The 19,814-nt window shown below is 63.3% G+C and overlaps 4 protein-coding genes across 7 annotated transcripts; 2 read left to right on the plus strand and 2 right to left on the minus strand.

Annotated features, from left to right (window-relative positions):
- The first annotated feature begins 29 nt into the window (after positions 1 to 29).
- Positions 30 to 8,568, plus strand: LRRC45 (leucine rich repeat containing 45). The gene is made up of 17 exons (XM_032429904.1): positions 30 to 649; positions 1,594 to 1,655; positions 2,071 to 2,141; positions 2,407 to 2,585; positions 2,839 to 2,967; positions 4,010 to 4,122; positions 4,461 to 4,519; positions 4,814 to 4,891; positions 5,165 to 5,300; positions 5,384 to 5,461; positions 5,560 to 5,671; positions 5,775 to 5,845; positions 6,211 to 6,303; positions 6,583 to 6,675; positions 7,153 to 7,326; positions 7,408 to 7,555; positions 7,735 to 8,568. Exons 1-17 carry the CDS (start codon positions 430 to 432, stop codon positions 7,929 to 7,931), a joined length of 2,013 nt encoding a protein of 670 aa, XP_032285795.1. The 5' UTR covers positions 30 to 429; the 3' UTR covers positions 7,932 to 8,568.
- Positions 8,569 to 8,958: 390 nt separating this feature from the next.
- On the plus strand, positions 8,959 to 11,416 carry RAC3 (Rac family small GTPase 3). 2 transcript variants are annotated; one of them, XM_032429554.1, is made up of 6 exons: positions 8,959 to 9,076; positions 9,579 to 9,650; positions 9,834 to 9,951; positions 10,092 to 10,154; positions 10,574 to 10,737; positions 10,904 to 11,416. In XM_032429554.1, exons 1-6 carry the CDS (start codon positions 9,042 to 9,044, stop codon positions 11,085 to 11,087), a joined length of 636 nt encoding a protein of 211 aa, XP_032285445.1. In that variant the 5' UTR covers positions 8,959 to 9,041; the 3' UTR covers positions 11,088 to 11,416. The 2 variants fall into 2 exon arrangements, with proteins under 2 accessions (XP_032285445.1, XP_032285444.1); XM_032429553.1 differs by having other exon boundaries at positions 10,574 to 10,733.
- A 1,082-nt stretch (positions 11,417 to 12,498) lies between these two features.
- Positions 12,499 to 15,121, minus strand: DCXR (dicarbonyl and L-xylulose reductase). Of its 2 annotated transcripts, none has more exons than XM_032429559.1 (8): positions 15,025 to 15,121; positions 14,838 to 14,935; positions 14,179 to 14,213; positions 14,043 to 14,085; positions 13,870 to 13,969; positions 13,715 to 13,779; positions 13,507 to 13,624; positions 12,499 to 13,390 (listed from the first exon to the last, which is right to left on the minus strand). In XM_032429559.1, the coding sequence occupies exons 1-8, from the start codon at positions 15,074 to 15,076 to the stop codon at positions 13,287 to 13,289; spliced, it is 615 nt and encodes a 204-aa protein (XP_032285450.1). In that variant the 5' UTR covers positions 15,077 to 15,121; the 3' UTR covers positions 12,499 to 13,286. The 2 variants fall into 2 exon arrangements, with proteins under 2 accessions (XP_032285450.1, XP_032285449.1); XM_032429558.1 differs by having other exon boundaries at positions 14,179 to 14,333; positions 15,025 to 15,076.
- Positions 15,122 to 17,310: 2,189 nt separating this feature from the next.
- On the minus strand, positions 17,311 to 19,314 carry LOC116648006 (carbonyl reductase [NADPH] 2-like). 2 transcript variants are annotated; one of them, XM_032429756.1, is made up of 8 exons: positions 19,263 to 19,314; positions 18,649 to 18,746; positions 18,385 to 18,539; positions 18,248 to 18,290; positions 18,069 to 18,168; positions 17,882 to 17,945; positions 17,503 to 17,621; positions 17,311 to 17,414 (listed from the first exon to the last, which is right to left on the minus strand). In XM_032429756.1, exons 1-8 carry the CDS (start codon positions 19,312 to 19,314, stop codon positions 17,311 to 17,313), a joined length of 735 nt encoding a protein of 244 aa, XP_032285647.1. The 2 variants fall into 2 exon arrangements, with proteins under 2 accessions (XP_032285647.1, XP_032285649.1); XM_032429758.1 differs by having other exon boundaries at positions 18,649 to 18,736; positions 19,259 to 19,314.
- Between the last annotated feature and the right edge of the window lie 500 nt (positions 19,315 to 19,814).

Consider the following 19,814-nt stretch of genomic DNA (forward strand, 5'->3'; position numbering starts at 1 on the left):
GCACACCTTGCTCTTCCTGGATACTGAGGCTTCGCGGCGGCCGCGCGGACCCGCGGCCAGAGAGTGAGGGTCCGAAGCGCGCGGGCTGGGGGCTTGGAGTCCCGCCCCGCCGCTGGAGGGCCAGTCTGCGAGGGGCCCTCATCCCCGCCGCCTGGCGCACGCCCCCCTCCCCGGTTCCCTGCTGGAGCGGTCCCCTGCCCACCCCCCGCCCTCATGGGGTCTCCCTCCTGGAGAACCAATTCGGTTTGTCCCTCGTTGCTCGGCTGCTGAGGACTTAGGAGTCCTTGTGCTCCACCCTGAGCTGCTCGGCGCCGTAGGCCCCCACGGGAGAGGCCCTGCCCTCTTGCCCTTAGGGAGGGGAGCCGGGTAGCCGGAGCCTGCCCTCGGCTTCAGCTGGCTCATGGTGAAGCCCGTCTCTAGGAGCGTGCCATGGAGGAGTTCCGGCACTCCTACAGCCGGCTGTGCAAGGAAAGTGGGGCTGAGCCCCAGGAAACTGTCCTGCAGCAACTGCAGGAGCTACCACGGGGCCGGCTGGATCTGGCCACCCAGAGCCTGACCGTGGACACCTGCAGGGCCTTGGGCAAGCTGCTGCAGAAGGAGGCCCTGCTGACGGAGCTCATCCTGAGTGACTGCATGCTGAGCGAGGAAGGTGGGCACCCGAGCATGGGCAGGGGCCAGGGCAGCCCTCGCAACTTCAGAGTTGGGATTGGGATCAAGCCCTTTGCCTGCGGGCAGCCTGGCCTTGCTCTGTTTGCCCTGGTTTGCTGCACATGGTTCTCGTTCCTTGGCAGCCTCTGGCAGAGAGCTCTTCCATCCCACCAGACCTCATCTTTGTGAGGTTTCTGTGCTTCTTCTTCTTCTTCTTTTTTTTTTTTTTAAAGATGTTATTTATTTATTCATGAGAGACAGGGAGAGAGAGAGAGGCAGAGGCAGAGGGAGAAGCAGGCTCCCCGCTGAGCAGGGAGCCCGATGCGGGGCTCCATCCCAGGACCTCGGGATCTTGACCTGAGCCGAAGGCAGATGCTTAACCATCTGAGCCACCCAGGTGCCCAGTTTCTGTGCTTCTGTACTGTACGTCGTTAAAGCAAGCGGCAGCATCCCTGGCAGCAGAGGGCAGTTTCTCTTTGTAACAGAGAAACCTTACCTTCCCCTGACTTAGGAGAGATCCAATGTGCTGGTGAGCATAAGGTCAGCAGCCTGGCTCTGTGCCTAGCAGAGATTACAGATTTTTTTTTTTTTTTAAGGATTTTATTTATGACAGAGAGAGACACAGCGAGAGAGGGAACACAAGCAGGGGGAGTGGGAGAGGGAGAAGCAGGCTTCCCGTGGAGCAGGGAGCCCGATGCGGGGCTTGATCCCAGGACTCTATGATTGTGACCTGAGCCAAAGGCAGACGCTTAACAACTGAGCCACCCAGGCGCCCCAGATGTTTCAAACCTGGCAGTGAGCAGGGCAACTCATTTCTGGCATGAATCCTGACCACTGGGGGCCACTGGGACAGTCATCTCTCCCCTGTGTCTGGGGAGCTGCTCCAAGCTGGAGCCCACAGGGAGGAGCTCAGGGGCACAGAGTGACGGCCCTACCTTCTTACAGGGGCCACACTGCTGCTCCAGGGGCTGTGTGCCCACACCGTCGTGCGGTTTCTGGATCTAAAGGTGAGCAGGTCTGCACTTGGGCGTGCTACTTGAGACCGGGAGTGGGGGTGGGGGGAGGAAGATTTGAGTGTCCTGGCAGCCTGAAAATCTGAATGGTGGCCAGAGACAGTGTCTGTAGGTACTCTTGGCACATAGGGCTCCACACCCATTTCTGATGGTCTTGATGGGGCTGGGTGGGTGGTGATTGGAGGTCAGGAATGTGAGTTCCGAAGTGTTCACATGAACAAACAATGAACCTGCACCAGGAGGCCCACTACGGTCAGGGAAAGCAATATCTGAAAGGAGCCGTACCTTCTGCCGAGAGCCACCTGGCCTCATCCACTGCTGTACCAGGGTCCTGTGGGGTGTGGACGTGGCATTTGGAGCTCATCCTGCAAAAATGGGGAATTAACCAGCCTGCCTCTTCCTGCCCTAGGGCAATAACCTTCAAGCTGCAGGTGCTGAGGCTCTGGGACAACTCCTCCGACAGAACAAGTCCATTCAGAGGTGAAGTGTGGTCCTGGCCCCTAGCACCCCTCCCACCCCGTGAGTGGTTCGGGGTTGGCTCAGAGGGCACATTCTGCAGCCTGAGAGCATCGTCTCCTGGCTGGTCGTCTGTGTCTCCCATCCGTTGGTAGGGAGTTGGCAAGTATAAGTTACTCACGTGCTCTAGCCTCTCCGCCAAGGCCCTGAAGCCTGCAGCTCTCCTCTGGCCCCTATGGCAGCAGGGTGCTCCTTGGGGCCACCCACCTCACGTCCACCTTTCCTACAGCCTCACCCTGGAGTGGAACAACCTGGGCACGTGGGAAGATGCCTTCGCCACCTTCTGCGGGGCCCTGGCGGGCAACGGCACTCTCCGGCAGCTGGACCTCCGCAACAACCAGATCAGCCACAAGGGCGCGGAGGAGCTGGCCTTGGCCCTGACATGCAACGCCAGCCTCCAGCAGCTGGGTGAGGCCTCCCCGCACTGGCCTCCTCCAGGTCTGCGGTCTGGGGCTCTGTGCCACTGTTCCCTCAGCCTTCCTGCTGCTTTTGTCCTCTTCCGGAAGCAAGGGGGTGGGAGGGTGTCGTGGGGAGGGCCCGGTGAGTGGGGCCCCTGCTCTGTTGGTGATCACAGGGAGTACCCTTCCTCAAAGAAAGCATCCCGGGCCGGGCCAGCTCTGTCCAGGTGCATTCCATCTGGTGACAACAGGTTTCCTTCCAGACCTGCGCTGGAATAGCATCGGCCTCCTGGGGGGCCGGGCCCTGGTGAACTCTCTCCCCCGCAACAGAACCCTGTGGAGGCTGGAGCTGGCTGGGAATAACGTCCCAGGCGACATCCTCAGAGCTGTGGGTATGGGCACTCAGGGCTGCTGATGGCTTGCGCTGTTTGGAGCTGGGCATAAAGCTGATTCCCTCTGACAGGGCCAGCCACCACGGGAGGGGCGGCTCGAGGCTCAGGATGGGGATGTGTACGGGCATCGTGAGGTAGACTAAATCAGAAACAGGGAGAAGAGGGAGAAGGTGTCGGGGAGGGATGTGATGGCGGTGAGCTTGCGGAGCTCTGCTCTCTGCTGCCCTGAGCTCTCCTCAGTGTGTGTGCTCCCTTCTCAGGCCTGCGACGTGGGGGGGGTCACCTCTTGCACAGATGAAGAAACGGAGGCACTGTGGCTTGGGGCCTTGCCCTGAGGGCCACGCTCATGCCTTGGTGGCCCAGCCACAGCTGGGAAGGGGCTTCTGGGCATCTGCCCCGACACCCCAGAGTTCGTGGGTGTGGGGCCAACCGGGCTCCATGGTCCCCTCCCATTAGTGACCCTGACAACTCAGCCCCAAGCCCAGTAGAACACTCTGCCACTCCACACGGCTACTTGTCCTGCCCGTAGCGCCAGCCACCCCAGGGCCTGAACTTGGGCTGGAATCCTGCACGGGGCCACCGCCTCCTGCTGGGCCTGCCCCACCCGTGTCATCGTCCCTAACTTTTCCTAGTCCCCCAGCTTTTGGGTGGCTCTTCACCAAATGCTGCCTGAATCTCTCCAGGACACAGGAGTTGAGCGTGACATTCGATTCTTAAAAGTCATACAGTGGACTCTGACCTTTGGGATGGAGCCCAAATGCCCCAGGATAACCTCCACCTCTGGCAGCTGAGCAGTCTCCCCTGCCTCTTCCCATGTGCGTGCTGCCCTGCACAGGTGCCTCCGGGGCTCCCGGCCCCACTGGTACCCCCATCCCTACCCCTGCTCCAGCCCTTCACCTCCTAGCGCGCTCTGATTTGCGGGGTGAGACTGCCGACAGTGTTGATTCTCTGATGACTGGCTTCTGGGCCCAGGGCTGGGCTAACTGTTGGCCACTCTGAGGGCTGAGCAGCCCCCTTGGTGGATAACTGGACTCTCCCATAGAGCAAGCCATGGACCACAACCAGGAGCGGCAGACCACTTCCCGAGAGAGCCAGGCCCGCACCCGTGTGCTCAGCAAGGAGGTAAAACACCTCCGGGAAGAGAAATCCCGGCAGGTGAGGACAGCACTGCTGCTGACTGCAGAGCCTCACTCTGGCTGCAGGGACAGAGGGCCCACCTTGGTCCCCATGCCATGGCCATCTTCCCTTCCCCTGGACCCTAGAGCTTCTCTGAGTGGCCAACACTCAGGCCCGAGAGGCAGCCTTTTGGTCTGACCTCTGGCCGGGTGGGTGGGCAGTGGGCCTCGCTGTGTGGGACCCCCATCCCCCTCTCGGATGAGGCAGATGCTTTTCTGTTCTGCTGCTTCGGTGGGCATCTGCCCTCCTTCCTGCTTAACCAGGGGCGGTAGGCAGGCTCCGGGCCCTGACGGGGCTCTGGCTGGCTCTGTCCCCAGTTTCTGGACTTGATGGAGACGATTGATAAGCAGCGAAAAGAGATGGCCAGGAGCAGCAGGTGAGTGTGGCCCCAGGGCCGCAGAGCTACAGTTCAGGTGGGGTGCCTGAGGTTTGGGTCCTGGCTCTGGCCTTGTGGGGTGACTGGCCCTGAGCCTTGTCACTTGCCCACCGATGAGCTGGTAGCATGTGCTTGCCAAAGACACTGACTGGGGGGCTCGGGGCAGCACTGAGAACTTCCCTGGCCACACCTGGAACGTTGTAGAAGCATGAGGAGCAGTAGCTGCTACCAGAGCCAGGGGGCCTGGGAGTGCTCTGAGCTTCGGGGTTCCTGGACTTTCCTTTTTGCTTATAGGGCATCGGCAGCATGCGTAGGGCAGCTTCAGGAAGCCCTGAATGAGAGACATTCCATCATCAATGCCCTCAAGGCCAAGTAAGTGGGGCAGAGGGTAGGAGAGTGGTGGAGGGGTGGCTTCGGAACATTTTAGGGCTGTGCCAGGGGCAGAAAAGAGGGGTATAGACAAGAACCCTAGTCCCCAGTGTACAAAGTAGAGGGGGGAGACAGCGGGGTTGATAATCCCAGAAGGCTTCTTGGAGGAGGTGAGCTTTAGCTGAGGTGACTAGTGGTTGGCAAGAATGAGAACGGCAGTGCCTTTGCAGGGCTCAAGGTGAAGCTGGGGCGGGACTGGCTTTTCCCTCCTTACAGGCTGCAGATGGCCGAGGCCGCCCTGGCCCTGTCAGAGCAAAAGGCCCAGGGCCTGGGAGAGCTCTTGGCTACCGCGGAGCAGGAACAGCAAAGCTTGGCACAGAAGCAGGCAAAGGAGCACAGGATGGAGCAGCAGGTGACCAGGGCGGGCAGGGGGGCGGGCAGGGGGGCGGGCGGTGCTTGGCAGGGGTGACCGGTGGAGCCCTGTCTCACCCGCAGGAGGCTGCAGAGCGGGAGTCTAAGCTCCTCAGAGACTTATCTGCTGCCAACGAGAAGAACCTGCTTCTGCGAAACCAGGTGAGGGGTGAGGGGCCAGGCCCCCGGGGAGACTGGGGCAGGGGCCAAGGGCAGGGGGCCAGGGCCCAAGCTTCCCGCCCATGGTGCTGGCTTCCCAGGTGGACGAGTTGGAGCGGAAGGTGAGAGCTCAGCAGGAGCAGCTGTTCCTGGCCAGGCAGGAGCTGAGCAACACGACGGCTGAGCTGAAGATGCGGGCCAACCAGGCCGAGGGTGGGCACACGCAGGCTCGCGGCTGAGGGGCCCAGAAAGGGGAGGACAGGGAGCGAGGGTCCCCCAGGGATTCCCACCCATGCTGTCCCCGCTGGGCTTCCAGAGCGTCTGGAACTGGAGAAGAAAAGGTCCCGACAGAGCTTGGAGGACTTGGAGCAGCTGCGAGCCAAGGAGGTGCTTGTTAGTTACACCATCCGGCCTCCTGTCCCTACCGTCCGCCCGGGGTGGCAGGCTGTCCCCAACGCACACCCCTGGCTGTGCTCCCCCTGACAACCTTGGGGTGCTGGGTGGGAGTTCTTTGCCAGCCCCGGCAGATGCCAGACCCAGAAACTCCCGACCAGCCTCTAGAAAGGACCCTAGCACAGGCTGCCACCTGAGTGTGGCACTGCGAAGCCTTGCTTCCTGCAAAGCCATGAGGGGCAGCCCCTTCTGGGAAGGAAGTGTCCCCAGGATTTGCCACCACGGGGCGGGGATTCCATGGGGGGATGTAAGCTGGGGAGCTCGTCTTCCAGCCCTGCTCCTGCCCCTCACCTGGGCAGGTGGAGCACATGACTCGGCACCTGGAAGAGAGTGAGAGGGCCATGCAGGAGAGGGTACAGAGGCTGGAGGCCTTGCGGCTATCCCTGGAGGAGGTGAGCATGTGCTGCTTCGGTGCAAGGCTCTGCCCTTCCCTGGGGCACCCCTTCTGTGGTCTCAGAACCGCATCAGGACCCACCCATCAATATCCTTGTGAGGCCAGAAGGACCTAATGAGGTGGGACATGGGATCCCTTGGCTGTGGCAACCTTGCCTAGTGAGCGGAGCCCTCAGGAGGCTGGTGCAGGGGTGTACCCCCTGGCCTGGCAGCTGGGTGGGGCCTGAGGAGCCCCAGGCCAGGAGAACAGGCCCAGTGGGTCACTGTCTGTGGTGCAGGAGCTGAGCCGAGTGAAGGCGGCGGCTCTCAGTGAGCGTGGCCAGGCTGAGGAGGAGCTCATTAAGGCTAAGAACCAAGTCCGTCTGGAGGAGGTGAGCCCGTGGCCACCAGGGAGCGAGGCCTGAGGGGCTGAAGTGCACAGGTCAGACCCAGGCTGTCTTTTGGCTTTGTAGGGGGGAGGTGGGGGACAGGAGTCCCAAGGGTACAGGGGCAGATAGGAGTCAGAGCAGGACAGGTCCAGGATCACATCCGACCCCCCTACAAAGAGCCACTGACTCCAGCCCTGGGATGGGGGAAGGGGTATGCATGGCCAGAGCCAGGACCCAGAGGGCAGAACGGTCAGCCTGGGAGATGGGTACTCCCTGTAGGCTAGTTCAAGTTGAGCCTCTTCAGGATATACACACATAATAACTTGAGTCATGAGGCAGTTTCCACGTTGCAAATGAAAGCTCCCCTCTAGCTGGGGGGATCCCTCCCACCCCCCGTGAGCTCAGGGCCACATGAGGGAAGCAACAGGCAGGGCTTGGGCCCTCCCGGCTCTGCTCACCAGCCCTCTCCCGTGCCCACAGCGGCAACATCTGGCTCACCTGGAGGAGAAGCTGCGGCTGCAGGCGCAGGCTCGGGACGAGGCTCAGAGCGCCTGCCTGCAGCAGAGGCAGACGGTGGCCGAGGCCCAGGCCCGGGCCAGCCAGCTGGGCCTGCAGGTGGAAGGCCTGAGACGCCGCCTGGAGGAGCTGCAGCAGGTGGCTGGGACGGTGCCCCCGCGTCCTCCGCTCCCGCCCCCTCCCCGCCCCCCGCCACACGCTCACCCCCATGTCTGGCAGGAACTGAGCAACAAGGACCAAGAAAAGGTGGCCGAGGTGACCAGGGTGCGGGTGGAGCTGCGCGAGCAGAACGGCCGCCTGCAGGCAGAACTGACGGCCCAGGAGGCGCTGAAAGAGAAGGTGGCGGCCCTGGAGCGCCGGCTGAAAGGTGAGCGGAGCCCGAGCCCCGCGCCAGCTCAGCAGGACCCTTTCTCACTAGTCCCGCGGGCGGGCGGGCTGCAGAGCTGGGCTTGGCCTCCAGGGGACCCCGCACAAGCCCCACCAGGCCCCTCTGCCGACCTCCCGATTGGCTGGGGCCGCCTCCACCCCGAGTTTCTTGTCCTGCAGTGATCGCAGGTGACCACCGGGAGGCGCTGCTGGACAGGGAGAGTGAGAACGCCTCTCTCCGGGAGAAGCTTCGGCTCAAGGAGGCCGAGATCGCCCGGATCCGGGAGGAGGAGGCCCAGAGGGCCGGCTTCCTGCAAAATGCTGTCCTGGCTTACGTGCAGGGGTCTCCTCTGAGGGCTATCAGCCCCCAGAAGTGAAGGGAGGCAGGATACTCGGGGAGGGGCAGGAGGGCAGCATCTCCCAGACATGTGTGCCCCATCGCTGCCCGTCCCTGCGTCTCCAGACTCAGCCTGGCGGACAGTCTGGCAGCGGAGGCAGGGTCTACGGCTGGGGACTTGGAAAATCGGGGCCCAGCCGGATCAGTGAGTGCGGACCGCCGCTGCTCAGCACCGGCTACCAGGCTAGGCCAGCCCAGGGCTGCTGGCCACCAGGACCGGAGTGGGCACCCCCTGGGCCCTTCCCGAGCCTTCCTCCCAGTCCCAGGGAACAAGCCTGACATGCGTCTGAGGAAAAGTCCCCATGGGGGGAGGAAAATCCAGAAGAGCTGTCCGCAGCTCCCTTCCTCACAATCAGCTCTTCCGATGTAACCACACACGCTCCTTTTACAATGTAACCAGGAGTGCTGCGCGCTGGCTCCACCCCCTAGGTCTTTTGAAATACATAACTTTTACACTTTGTGATACGTTTGGGGCCGGTACCTTTTCCCACGTCATCTGCGCTCCCAACCACCCAGGAGACCCTCTGTCCCAACCCTGGAAGGAAGACCCTCCGGGTGCAGCTAGGTGGCCCTTCCCTACTGACGACCAGTGGTGACTGCGGAGCTACTGCGGGCGACCTCCGGCGGCGGAGGGACTGGGGACTGCCAGCACCGGGGCGGTGGGGGGGGGTCTCATCCCCTCTGGCAGTGGGCCCCGGGCGCGCCCTCCCTAGAAGAAGCCACAAGCAGAGACCACCCCACGCACGGCCTGGTGGGGGTGGGAGTCACCTGCCCGCGCTGCGCCCTGGCCCGTGGCTTGGATCCCGGGGGCGCTGGGGGGAGCCCGCCGGGGCTTGGGGACTGGCTGGGGGTCGCCGTGTCCCCACCCCTCAGCAGAGTTCTCCCGGAACGGCGAGTGCCGGGTTCGGGGCGGGCCCGCGCCCCCCGCGCCCCCCGCCGGCCGCGCTCGGCTGTCTCCGCGCCCGGCGCTCGGCGGCGCTCGGCTGTCTCCGGCCGCTCGGCTCGGCGCTCGGCTCGGGTCCGCGGCCGCTGCGGCGCCGGGCATTTCTCCGCAGCTCGGCTCGCGGCCGCGCCCGCCCGGCCCGCGCCCATGCAGGCCATCAAGTGCGTGGTGGTCGGCGACGGGTGAGTGCGCGGCGCGGAGGCCGCGGGCTGGGCGGGGGCGGCCCCGGGGACCCTGCCCGGGCTGAGCGCACGGCTCCGGGGCGGCGGGGCGGGGTACCGGCTCGGGGCCGGGCGGGGCGGCCCTCACGCCCCGACGCCCGTGCGGCGCGCGCCCTGGGGCCGGGCAGGAGCGGGAGGGCGCACCGGGGCGGGGTCCCGGCTGGCCGCCGGGCGCAGGCCTGCCGCCCAGGCCCACCTGATGCTGCCCGGACCGCCGCCTGGCCTCCTGGTGGGTGGGGCCCGGCCTCTCACCTGGCCTGAGCCCTGCGCGGGTCCCGCCCTCGCCGGGGTGCCGGGATCTCTGAGCCGGCTCGCCCCGCCCTACCCTCTGGAGGCCCGCCTGCAGCTCTGCTGGGCTGGGACCCCTGTCTCCGCCTGTGGGCCCTTGGGAGGGGGCTGCCCTTGCTGGGCAGAGGGCTGAGGCTTGGCCCGGGAGCAACGTGGGCTCGCCCTCTGTCCGCAGCGCCGTGGGGAAGACCTGCTTGCTGATCAGCTACACGACCAACGCCTTCCCGGGAGAGTACATCCCCACCGTGTGAGCGCTCCGGGTGGGCGGGTCTGGAGCTAGCCCATCTCAGGGCTCCCCTGGGCGTCGGGGTCAGGCCCAGGTGGCCCTGGTCTGGGCTTCTGGGGTGGGGCCAGGGTGCTGCCAAAGCTCAGGTTCTGTGCGGGCCTGAGAGCCCAAGATCTGGACCGACAGTCGTGCTCTGCCTGGCAGTTTCGACAATTACTCTGCCAACGTGATGGTGGACGGGAAGCCGGTCAACCTGGGGCTGTGGGATACCGCCGGGCAGGAGGACTATGACCGGCTGAGGCCGCTCTCCTATCCCCAAACTGTAGGTGACAGCAGGGCCGGCCCCAGGAGCTGGGTGGCTTGGGTGGGGTCCTTGAGGTCCTCGTGTGTGTGTGGAGGGACAGGGGCCATTTGGAGGTCCTTGACCACTCCCACCTGGGCCCCCTCACCCTTTCTCCCAAGGATGTCTTTCTGATCTGCTTCTCCCTGGTGAGCCCAGCATCCTTTGAGAATGTTCGAGCCAAGGTAGGGCAGTGCTGCCGGGAGGGCCTGTCTGTAGGAGAGGGGGGCGTCCAGAGGACTTTCCCCGGCAGGGCAGGGGTGTGTTGCCTGAAGACCTTAGGTCACTTGTCCTTTAGAGGCAGAGGAGATCCCTGTTTTGCTTGGATCTGAAGGTGACCCGGGGGAGTGATGAAGGGGCAGAGGTGGGGTAGGGGTGGTGAGCGAGGCTCTCAGAGCAGGGGGGGCCGATACGAACCTTCCAGGTACGTATTTTTGTCCTTGGTTGTTTCCCCACCAAGCCCACTGCCCGCTTCCTGAAGCAGGAAGGGCTCAGTGTGGATCCAGGGACTGAGATGAAGGGGCCCTTGGGAGCCATGGCCTGCTGTGGGCGTGGCTGTGGGGGAAGCCCCCAGGTGTCGGGGTCAGAGCCTCCGTCCCCACAGTGGTACCCAGAGGTGCGGCACCACTGCCCCCACACGCCCATCCTCCTGGTGGGCACCAAGCTGGACCTCCGTGACGACAAGGACACCATCGAGCGGCTTCGGGACAAGAAGCTGGCACCTATCACCTACCCCCAGGGCCTGGCCATGGCCCGCGAGATCGGTGAGTGGGCACTGCGGGGCCTTCAGGTGGGGGCAGGAAAGAAGGGGCGGGAGGCATGCTCTGGAGGGCCCCACCCGTGCTGACCCCCTCCTTGCACTCCCCCCCCACCCTCCCCGCCCCCTCCCTCGCGGACTCCCACCCTCAGCAGCCCCCGCCCTCTCCGCCCCCAGGGTCCGTCAAGTACCTGGAGTGCTCAGCCCTCACTCAGCGGGGCCTGAAGACCGTGTTCGACGAGGCCATCCGGGCTGTGCTCTGTCCACCGCCCGTGAAAAAGCCGGGGAAGAAGTGCACAGTCTTCTAGAGCCTGCTTCGAGAGGAGCAGCCCCGCCCGACCCGTGTTTGCTGTCGTGTTGAGATGTTTGGTGTCCCTGAGTCTGCCGTGGGGGAGTGGTGTGGGTGGGGAGGGGGTAGAAGCATGGGGACGAGGCCACCCCTCCTGGGGACAGGGCTGGGGCAGTGGAGTCTTGTCTGCTCTGTCTCCTTTTTCTGGGGGCACAGCTCCAGCTTTACCTGGACCCCACAGGAGGCTGGAAGGGAGCAGGGTCTCCCTCGGGCTGCAGGGGCGGGTCCAGGGCAGCCCCCGGCTGGGCTTCCTGATGGGGGAGGTTGGGGGGGTGGGTCCTGTTCATGCGCCCCAGGAAGGGGTAGCCCTTACTTCTTTTATACAATAAACATTCTCCGCCAACATCTCCTACCTGTCTGGGTACTTGTCTCTCTGGCCTGGGGTGCTTTGCCCCTGACCTCCCCCATAGAGAGTACAGAGGGATGAGCTTGACCCCACATGCTGGGCAAAAGGAGAAAAAGACCTTGCTCAGCTGTGTCAGTCCCCAAAGGATGGGACCCAGACCAAAGTGGGAGTAAGGGCATGCAGCCCCTTTGGGGTGAAGAAAAGCCCCCATCGTACTGACTTCAGGCCTCTGAGAGGGGCACACCCAGGGGGGTGAGGTGGGCTTTGGTCAGGCAGCTCCCAGTGTGGTGAGGGGACAGCCTGTGGTCAAGGCCCACCGAGCCCTGTGTAGCCCCTGGCAGGACTGTGCCAGCAGCCTCCCCCGGAGCTCCCCCCACCCCCCAGGGCTGGGGGACACCGAGCCGAGTACTCAGGAAGAGAAGTGGTCAGGAGGAAAGGCGTCTAGTGTAGACGAAAGCGTGGAGGTCAAGCATGGTTCGGAGAGGAGAGGAGAGGAGGCAGCAGTGGGGGGAGCCCGTCACCGCTGAAGTCAGAAATCGTGGGAGGCGAGGCAGGGGTCAGCCTGGGAGGGCCCCGGGACCACAGTCCAGGAGCTCGGACTTCACCCGAGGCCACAGGGCACACTCCAGGCAGACACGTGATTAGAACCCTCTGCCTCCCCGTGGTGTGCAGAACAGGCCCGAGCTAACTCTGAAGAGCCAACTGCCGGATTTTCGGGAATTTTGCTAGGCAGCTGCTCAACAGCCTTTATTAATAACTGTATAAACTTACAGTTAGCTACATTAAAAACAAAATCAACAAATACTCCAAACACCCCTAATTGTTTTTGTACACAGTACACCTATGTTTTGGGGGTTATTTATGCCCGCCGTGTCTGTGTGGTGAGGATGCAACATAAAGGTGGGAGACCTCGGGGCACCTGGGGGGCTCAGTCGGTTGATCTTCTGACTCTTGGTTTTGGCTCAGGTCGTGATCTCGAGCCCTGTTGTCTAGCCCTGTGCTGTCAGCTCTGCGCTCAGCAGTGAGTCTGCTTGAGATGCTCTCTCTCCCTCTCCCCCCCCCCACTTGCATGCTCTGTGTCTCTAAGAATCAACCAATCTTAAAAAAAAAAGGTGGGAGAGCGTGCATCTGTCCCCAACTCTGCCCTCAATGATACCAAATGGGTGGGAGTCTACGCCGTGGGAACAGGAAACTTCTACTCGGGGACTTGATTTACTATTCATTGTTGAGACTTCAAGCAACGGAGAAATGCAGATTAAACTCACATGCTCCATGTCTTGTGCACTCAGTACTTTGTGAATAACTCAAAAAAGGTGAGAAAATGTTCTTTCCGTATTTGAAAACTATCATCTGACTCAGCAAAGAAGTCTTTCAGATCATTGACAAATTAGCGAAGCTCCAATATCCATCTTTCTCGTTTCCCTTTTGTCTACCTCATCAACTTTGACGAGTATCAACCAACATTTATGGCAGGACTACATCCACAGAGCTGGTAGTTACAAACTCTGGGGCTTCCACCCCGAAGGCCTCTGGACAGGGCCAAAGGCCATCCTTGGTCAAACGCATCACCATGCTTAGGAGCTGGCCTTCTGGAAGGTCCTACCTCCCAGGCCCTGTCAGGGACTTGGCCAGGTCTGACAATCTCAGGCATGGGAGCCAGCCGGCCACCTGGCCTGGGATGTGAGTTGAATGGTGACTGCCTACCTGGGACTCATTCCCACACGCAGCACTGGGCTCTGCATCTCTGGCCACTTGCCAACCGCCTAGAAATAGTGTGCAGGCTAGGCAGAAGAATCATGTTTATTGGAGAGATGGGGGATGGGGGTGGGCTCAGCATGGAGCAGGGGCATGTCAGGAGGAGAGACTCAGGAAGCCAGGAAGCCCCCATCCACTGGCACAGTGGAACCCGTGGTCATGCTGCTCCGGTCACTCAGCAGGAAAAGGATGATGTCCACCACGTTCTCCACCTCTGCGGGCAGGGTATTAGGTGAAGGGGGCTGCCCTTCACCCTTCCCTCCCACTCCTCATCGAGGCAGGTACAGGGACTCCTGGTGCAACTCCCCATTGGGCTCCTGCCTGACTCACCAGCAAACCTGCCAAGTGGGATTCGATCCAGCATGGTCTTGGCCTTTTGGGGGTTGCTCCAATTGGCCTGGCCCATGGGTGTCATCACCACTGTGGGGTTCACCGCGTTCACGCGGATCTACACCAGAACAGGCAGGAGGTCAGCAAGGCAGGCTAGGTGCCCAGGGCAGGTGGGCTGGGTGATGGGAGGCACCCCAGTGGGGCTCACCTTGTGTGGCCCAAGCTCCAGAGCCATCGCCTTGGTCAGCATGTCCATGGCACCCTTGGTGGAGCCTGTGAGGAGAGGCATGCCTCGAGCCTGAGCTGGCTGCAGGCTTGGGGGTCAGTGGGGTCGGGGCCAGGGTGTAGCCGGGGCTTACTCACAGTAGACGCTGTGGTTAGTTATCGCACGCTGTGAGGCCTGGCTGGAGACGTTCACGATGGAGCCCGGGGCTCCCCGAGCTATTAAGCCCCTGGCCACGATCTGGAATTGCAGAGGGAGCATCATGCAGAACTAGTCACCCACCATGCCCACTCCTGGCCTGAAGGCAGCTCACCTGGGATACTTGGAGGACAGCCCGTAGGTTCACGTTGAAGGACCTGGAGGCAGGTGGAGACACCTGGTCAGGGACTGGGGCTGCTGCTGCAGGGGGCAGCCCTTGCCCTAGGGTTCCTCCACCCTGGCCGGCTCACGTGTCATACGCCTCCTTGGTGACCTCCAGGAAGGGCTGCAGCAGCGCCACGCCAGCGTTGTTCACCAGCAGGTCCACAGGGCCCACGTTGCCCAGTGCCCGCTCCGTGGCCTCCCAGTCACCCAGGTCCACACACACGGGTTCCACCCCAGGGCACTGTGTGTATGGGGGTGGGGGGGCACAGCTACCATAGAGGCTCCATGCCCAAGGAGGGGCACAGCTGGGCCTCCGCCACATGAGACCTTTCAGACTGACACGGGGAGGGATTAGAGATCCCAGAGGGTCCAGCTCCCTTCTTGGGGTTCAGAATCCCGGGCTGCTGAAGGAGGTGTTAGAGGAACTAACACGGCCCCTGGGCCCCTGGGCATTTCAGGGCTTAGGGACCTGGAGGCTGGCCCAGCCTCTGGCCAGTCCACTTCCTGCACCCTAGCGCCTCAGGCCCCAAGCCTGCAAAAGCAGCCATTTCTGCCTCCTTCCAAGCCCAGCGGGTGTCGCCGTTTTTCCGGACACTGGGCCGCTCATGAAGGCCGAGCGCCCTGGGAGGGCTTGCTGAGGGTCCTTGGTCAGCCCCAGCGCCTGGCGCCTGCGCGTCCGGGCCCAACTTCCCCGCCGCCCCGCCTGCCTCCCGCCGCCCGCTGGACGGGGCTGGGTGGCGCCTACCTCGCGGACCAGGCTGTCCAGGTCGGCCCGGGTCCGGCTCACGGCCACCACCTGCACACCCGCCGCGTGCAGCGCCTGGACAGTGCCGCGCCCGATGCCTGCGGGGAGCGCGGCTCAGTGTGGCGCACGCCCCCGCCCGACGGCCACCCCCGGACCCTGGCCGCCCGCTGTCCCCCCTCAGGCCCACCTTTGCCCGCCCCAGTGACGAGCGCCCGGCGGCCCGCGAGCCCCAGCTCCATGGTTAGCGTTCGGTCCCAGCGCTCGGCGGCGACAACACTGCAGGTGGGAGGGCGCGGGGCGGGGCGGGGCGCGGGGCGACCAATCACAGGCCGGTGTCCGGGCTGGGGGCGGGGACGTTAAAATAGCCCCCCCCCCCTTAGTGGGGAGACTCGCCGAAGGGAGTGGGCGCGGCAGGGGCGGCCAGTCAACCGGGCGTGAAATCGTTTAGCAGCCTCCGCGAGCATTTTTCTGCCCTGCCAGGGCTGTTACAAAAAAGCAGATGTGGTAGTTAATGCCGGAAAGAACGTGTAGCTACATGTGAAATGGAGGACGGAGTGCTGACATTTCTTGTTTTGTTTCTGAAAAGGAAAGTTTGGTGAAAAGGATTGCATGCCTCCTCCCCACCCCCGACCCGGGATCGGCTCAGGCGGGCTCACCTGGAGGGCCCGAAGGGAGAGTTTGGACAACTAAGTAAGCCTGAAGAAGCCAACGCCACAAAGGTCCACTTTAACCTTGAAGGGAGCTGAACCCCAGTATCATCCAGGCCCGCCCACTTGAGACCACCGGCACTTTACGAAACTCGAGTAGGATAAGAAGAGATTGGGGTCATCGAGGTGCACAGTGGCCAGCAAGGGCAAGCATTGCTTCCTGAGGCTTTGGGGTCATTCACTGATATATATGAGATAGATGTGTGCACTGCCCCCATAAAAGCTGATTTGTTTAGTGGGTCATGGTGAGAAAGCCTAGAACTGCCTGGAGTACCTTCTATGGCCAAGAGTAGGGAATCGGTGGTTGCAGGGCCTCTGGGTCACTGGGGCTTTGGGCCCGGAGGAGTGGACTGGCTGGAGGAGAGGGTACCCAGGGCAGCCCGAAGCACAGATCTGAGAAGCCCCTGGAGAACAGCCAAGTGAGTCCTTCCCACCAAGCCTGGTCCTGAAGTGCCCACCCCCTGGCTGCCGCTGAAACCCTGCCCTCCGCCTGCCAGAGGCCAAGGGAAGAGTAGCCCCCCACCTGAAAGTCCTTCCTGAAAGGCACGTCTGCTTAGATCCCTTCTGTGGCTTTCCTTTGCCCCCAGAACAGTGTCCAAATTCTCTAACCTGTCCCGGGATCCTCAGTGGGCCAGCTCTGGCACAAACCTTGCTGTGGGAGGCCCTGCAGGTTGGCCGGAAATGCCCTCAGCTCTCCCCGCCCCCACCCTGTGCTCTCCCAGCCCAGGGGAACCATTGCCTGTAGGACCCCACCCCAGCCCCTCATCCCTTGCGTCCTTGCTCAGGGTTGGAGGCTTTTCCAGTCTAGCTGAGTGACCACCTCAGGCCTCATCACCCCCCAGGTGCCCTGTGGGGACTCGGCTGGGACGGTCGCAGCTGAGCCCGGCAGGACCCGCAGAGCTCCTGTGCCTGGCCTCGGGCCAGACACAAGGCAGGGCAGCAGCTGTGGACCCCTGCCCAGCTCGGGCCGCCTTCCCGGGAGTGCTCTTGTGAGGGAGGTGTGCCTGGAGGTGGAACTGGATCCCACTGGGCTGGATAAACTCGATTGGTCCAGCACCCCGCCCCCTCACCGCCGGGCTGAGAGCTCCGCCCCATCTTCCCGAGGGATGGCCCACGTTAGTCCAGACCCCAGACCCCTAACCTCTCTGACCCGCGGTGGTCGCAGCTGCGGGGCGGGGCTGAAGGGCGGGGCCAGAGCCTTCAGGGAGGGAAGGTGGCTGTAGGCTGCCCTCCGGCCCCTGGCCTCTGGCCTCTTGGGGGAGGGGCACGGACAACAAGAATCTCCTCTGTGTAAACAAGTCGCTGCCCTTCAGCCACAAGCCAGGGTCGGCGGTGGAGTCCGGCTGGCTCTAGGATCTGCCCCCTCACTTCATGGAAAGTGAAATGTGTGCCCCCCATCCCTGATTTCCCCTCCCCGGCCTCGCGGCTACCCCTCCAAAACCATGGCACGCACTGGATCCAGGAGAATGGCCGCCATTTATTTAGGCAAATCCAACCAGCACAGCGGAGGACACAGTTGGGGGGCGGCGACAGGGGGTTTCCCGGCAGCGCGGGTGCGGATGGGGAGCGTGACCAGATACGGAGTCTGGACGGGAGAGTGGCTGGTGCGGCCGGCAGGGTGAAGGGGCCTCGGGCGTGAAGGCGTGGCCGGGCGTTGGGCGGAGCCGGATGTTGGGGTGGAGGCGTGGTCCGGGCGTGGGGCGGGGCCCGGTGGGCCGAGCACCGCCCCTCTCCCCCACCCCCCGGGCTCGCCAGCGCGGGACGCTCTAGGAGGCCAGGTACCCGGCGTCCACGAGGATGCCCGAGCCGCTGGTGGGGGCGCTGCGGTCGCTGAGCAGGAAGAGGATGCTGTTGACCACGTCCTCCATCTCTGCGGGGAGCGGCGGGGGCCAGGCGGGGGGGGGAGGCAGGCGGGGTCAGAGCGGCGCGCCCCGGCCGCTCCCCGCAGCCCCGCTGACCTGCAAACTTCTGCAGCGGGTGCCGCTCCTTCAGCTTCCGGGCTAACTCGGGGTCCGTCAAGACCTTCTGGCTCATGGCCGTCGGCACCACCTTGGGGTTCACGGAGTTTACCCGGATCCAGGGCCCAGGGGTGGAAGTGGGCCTCAGCAGGCATATGAGCCCCGCCCCCACAGCCTCTGCGCACCCCCCCACACACCTGCAGAACTTGCTTTCTGTGTTCGGTCCATCACTGACCCCACTGCCCAGAGCCTTGGGTAATCCTCAGGCCTCTCCCATGCCCTCTGCTGCCCGTTACCATTGCCAGCCCCAAGCCCTGCCTGCACCCCACCTTCTGTGACCCCCACCCCTGTTCCCCAGGGCCCCCCTCCCATGCCCACCTTGTATGGCCCCAGCTCTGCGGCCATGACTTTGGTGAGTATGGTCATTGTGCCTTTGGTGCAGCCTGTGGAGGGCAGACAGCCCTGAGGACCCCTTAGGGATTCAGCCTCCTTTGCACAGAGGCTAAGCCCCGGAGCCCAGCATCTCCTGCATGGAATGGGTGGTGCAGGCTGGCAGAGGGACTCGCTGTAGACAGCTAGGTTGGGAAAGGAGACATGGGCCACCATGCTGGAGACACTGACCATGGAGCCAGGCACTCCTTGGTGGATCATGCCCTGGGCCACGATCTAGAAGCCAAGAGAGGGGCAGCCTGACTCCACCGCACTCCCACCGGGGCCTTGTCATCACTGCCTCCCACTGCCTCACCTGGGATACCTGGATCATGGAGCGCAGGTTCACACTGAAGGTCCTGGGGGAAGGCAGACAATCAGATGGTCCGTGGCCACATCTGCCCCACGTCCTCAGCAACCCCTCCCCAGTCTACTTGCTCTCCTGCTCCCCACCTGTCGAAGACCTCTTTGGTGGCCTCCAGGAAGGGCTGCTTCAGCAGCATGGCAACATTGTTCACCAGCAGATCCACAGGGCCCACATTGCCCAGTGCCTGCTCTGTGGCCTCCCAGTCACCCCAGTCCACACACACGGTCTCTATCCCGGGGCACTGTGGAGAGGCATTGGTCAGTGATCAAGGAGGTACTCCCAGCAGGCTCATGAGGCACCCAGAGGGTGTGGGGGGCAGGCTTGGGCCACAGCAGGGCTGCGTGCCCCACCTCCTTGGAGAGGCTGACCAGGTCAGTGTTGGTGCGGCTCACGGCTATCACTCCGGCTCCCAGGGCATGCAGGGCCTTCACAGTGTCTCTCCCGATCCCTGCAGGGGTGCACCGGGTGAGCAGATGGCCCAGTACATCTGGGTCAAGGCTGAGGACCGAGGCTGCATCCCCTTCTGCTCGGGAAAGAGCAGTGAGAGGGTGCTGGGCAGAGAATGGACACCAGGGGGTAAGTGGTGGTCTGAGTCAGAGGCTTGGCCAGCCAGGATCTGGCCAAGGGAGGCCCCCAGAGAGTAGCTCCTTCCCCCTGGGCCCAGGGAAGAGGCCCTGGCTGGATCTCTGAACCTGAGGGCCACCGTCTGGGGGCAGGGGGTCTTGCACTGCCCAGGGAGTGGCCAATGTCCTGTCCCAGTGCAGCCTGCTGGGTGGTGGACATCAGCCTAGGCTTAGGTCCAGGGGCTGTCGGGGGTGCAGTGAGGGGATAATTGCTGGCGGGGTGGTCTGTGATGTGCATGGAGGGACTCACAGACCCCAACACAGGCCTGTGAGGCTTCGGGCCCCACCTTACTCTCCACCTCGGCCCCTCCCACACCCTCAGCTGCCCTGCTCGCACCCACCTTTCCCTGCCCCTGCCACCAGGGCCTGCAGGCCACTGGAATTCAGCTGCATGGCTGACTGTGAGCCTCTGTCCAGTGGAAGAGGAGGGCACGGAGGTTTTAAAGGCCCAGGGCAGGCTGTTCTGGGGGCGTCGAGGAAGGGAGGCTGGGGGCACAGGGCAGGGGTGGGGCATCACGGCAGCTTCTGTTTCCTTGTTCACAGGGATCTGCTACCCTCCTCACCACAACCCAAAGGTGCTGGCCAAAAATTCCACCCTGAATTTTGGAAAGGGAAATAAAAATAAACCCTGGACTGGGGGGCATGCCGCTTCTTGGCTGGCTGGGGACAGATGGCCTGGAGCTGGACCCTGCATGATAGCAAAGACACACTGGGCTTGAGGCTGGTCTCCTACCCCGCTGACCCTACTCCACCATGGCCCCAGTCTGGGGACCACGGCAGCTCCAGAGTCTTCCTCATGTGCCCTGGCCAGCCCAGGACTCCTGTCCCTCGGGCCTCCAAGCACAGTGCTCAGCCCTGTCCACAGGTGTGGCTGCCCTGAGGTGCTCTCATTC

This window comes from Phoca vitulina, unplaced genomic scaffold (genome assembly GCF_004348235.1).
Source record: "Phoca vitulina isolate PV1807 unplaced genomic scaffold, GSC_HSeal_1.0 scaffold41, whole genome shotgun sequence".
In the NCBI taxonomy this organism is placed as follows: Eukaryota; Metazoa; Chordata; class Mammalia; order Carnivora; family Phocidae; genus Phoca; species Phoca vitulina.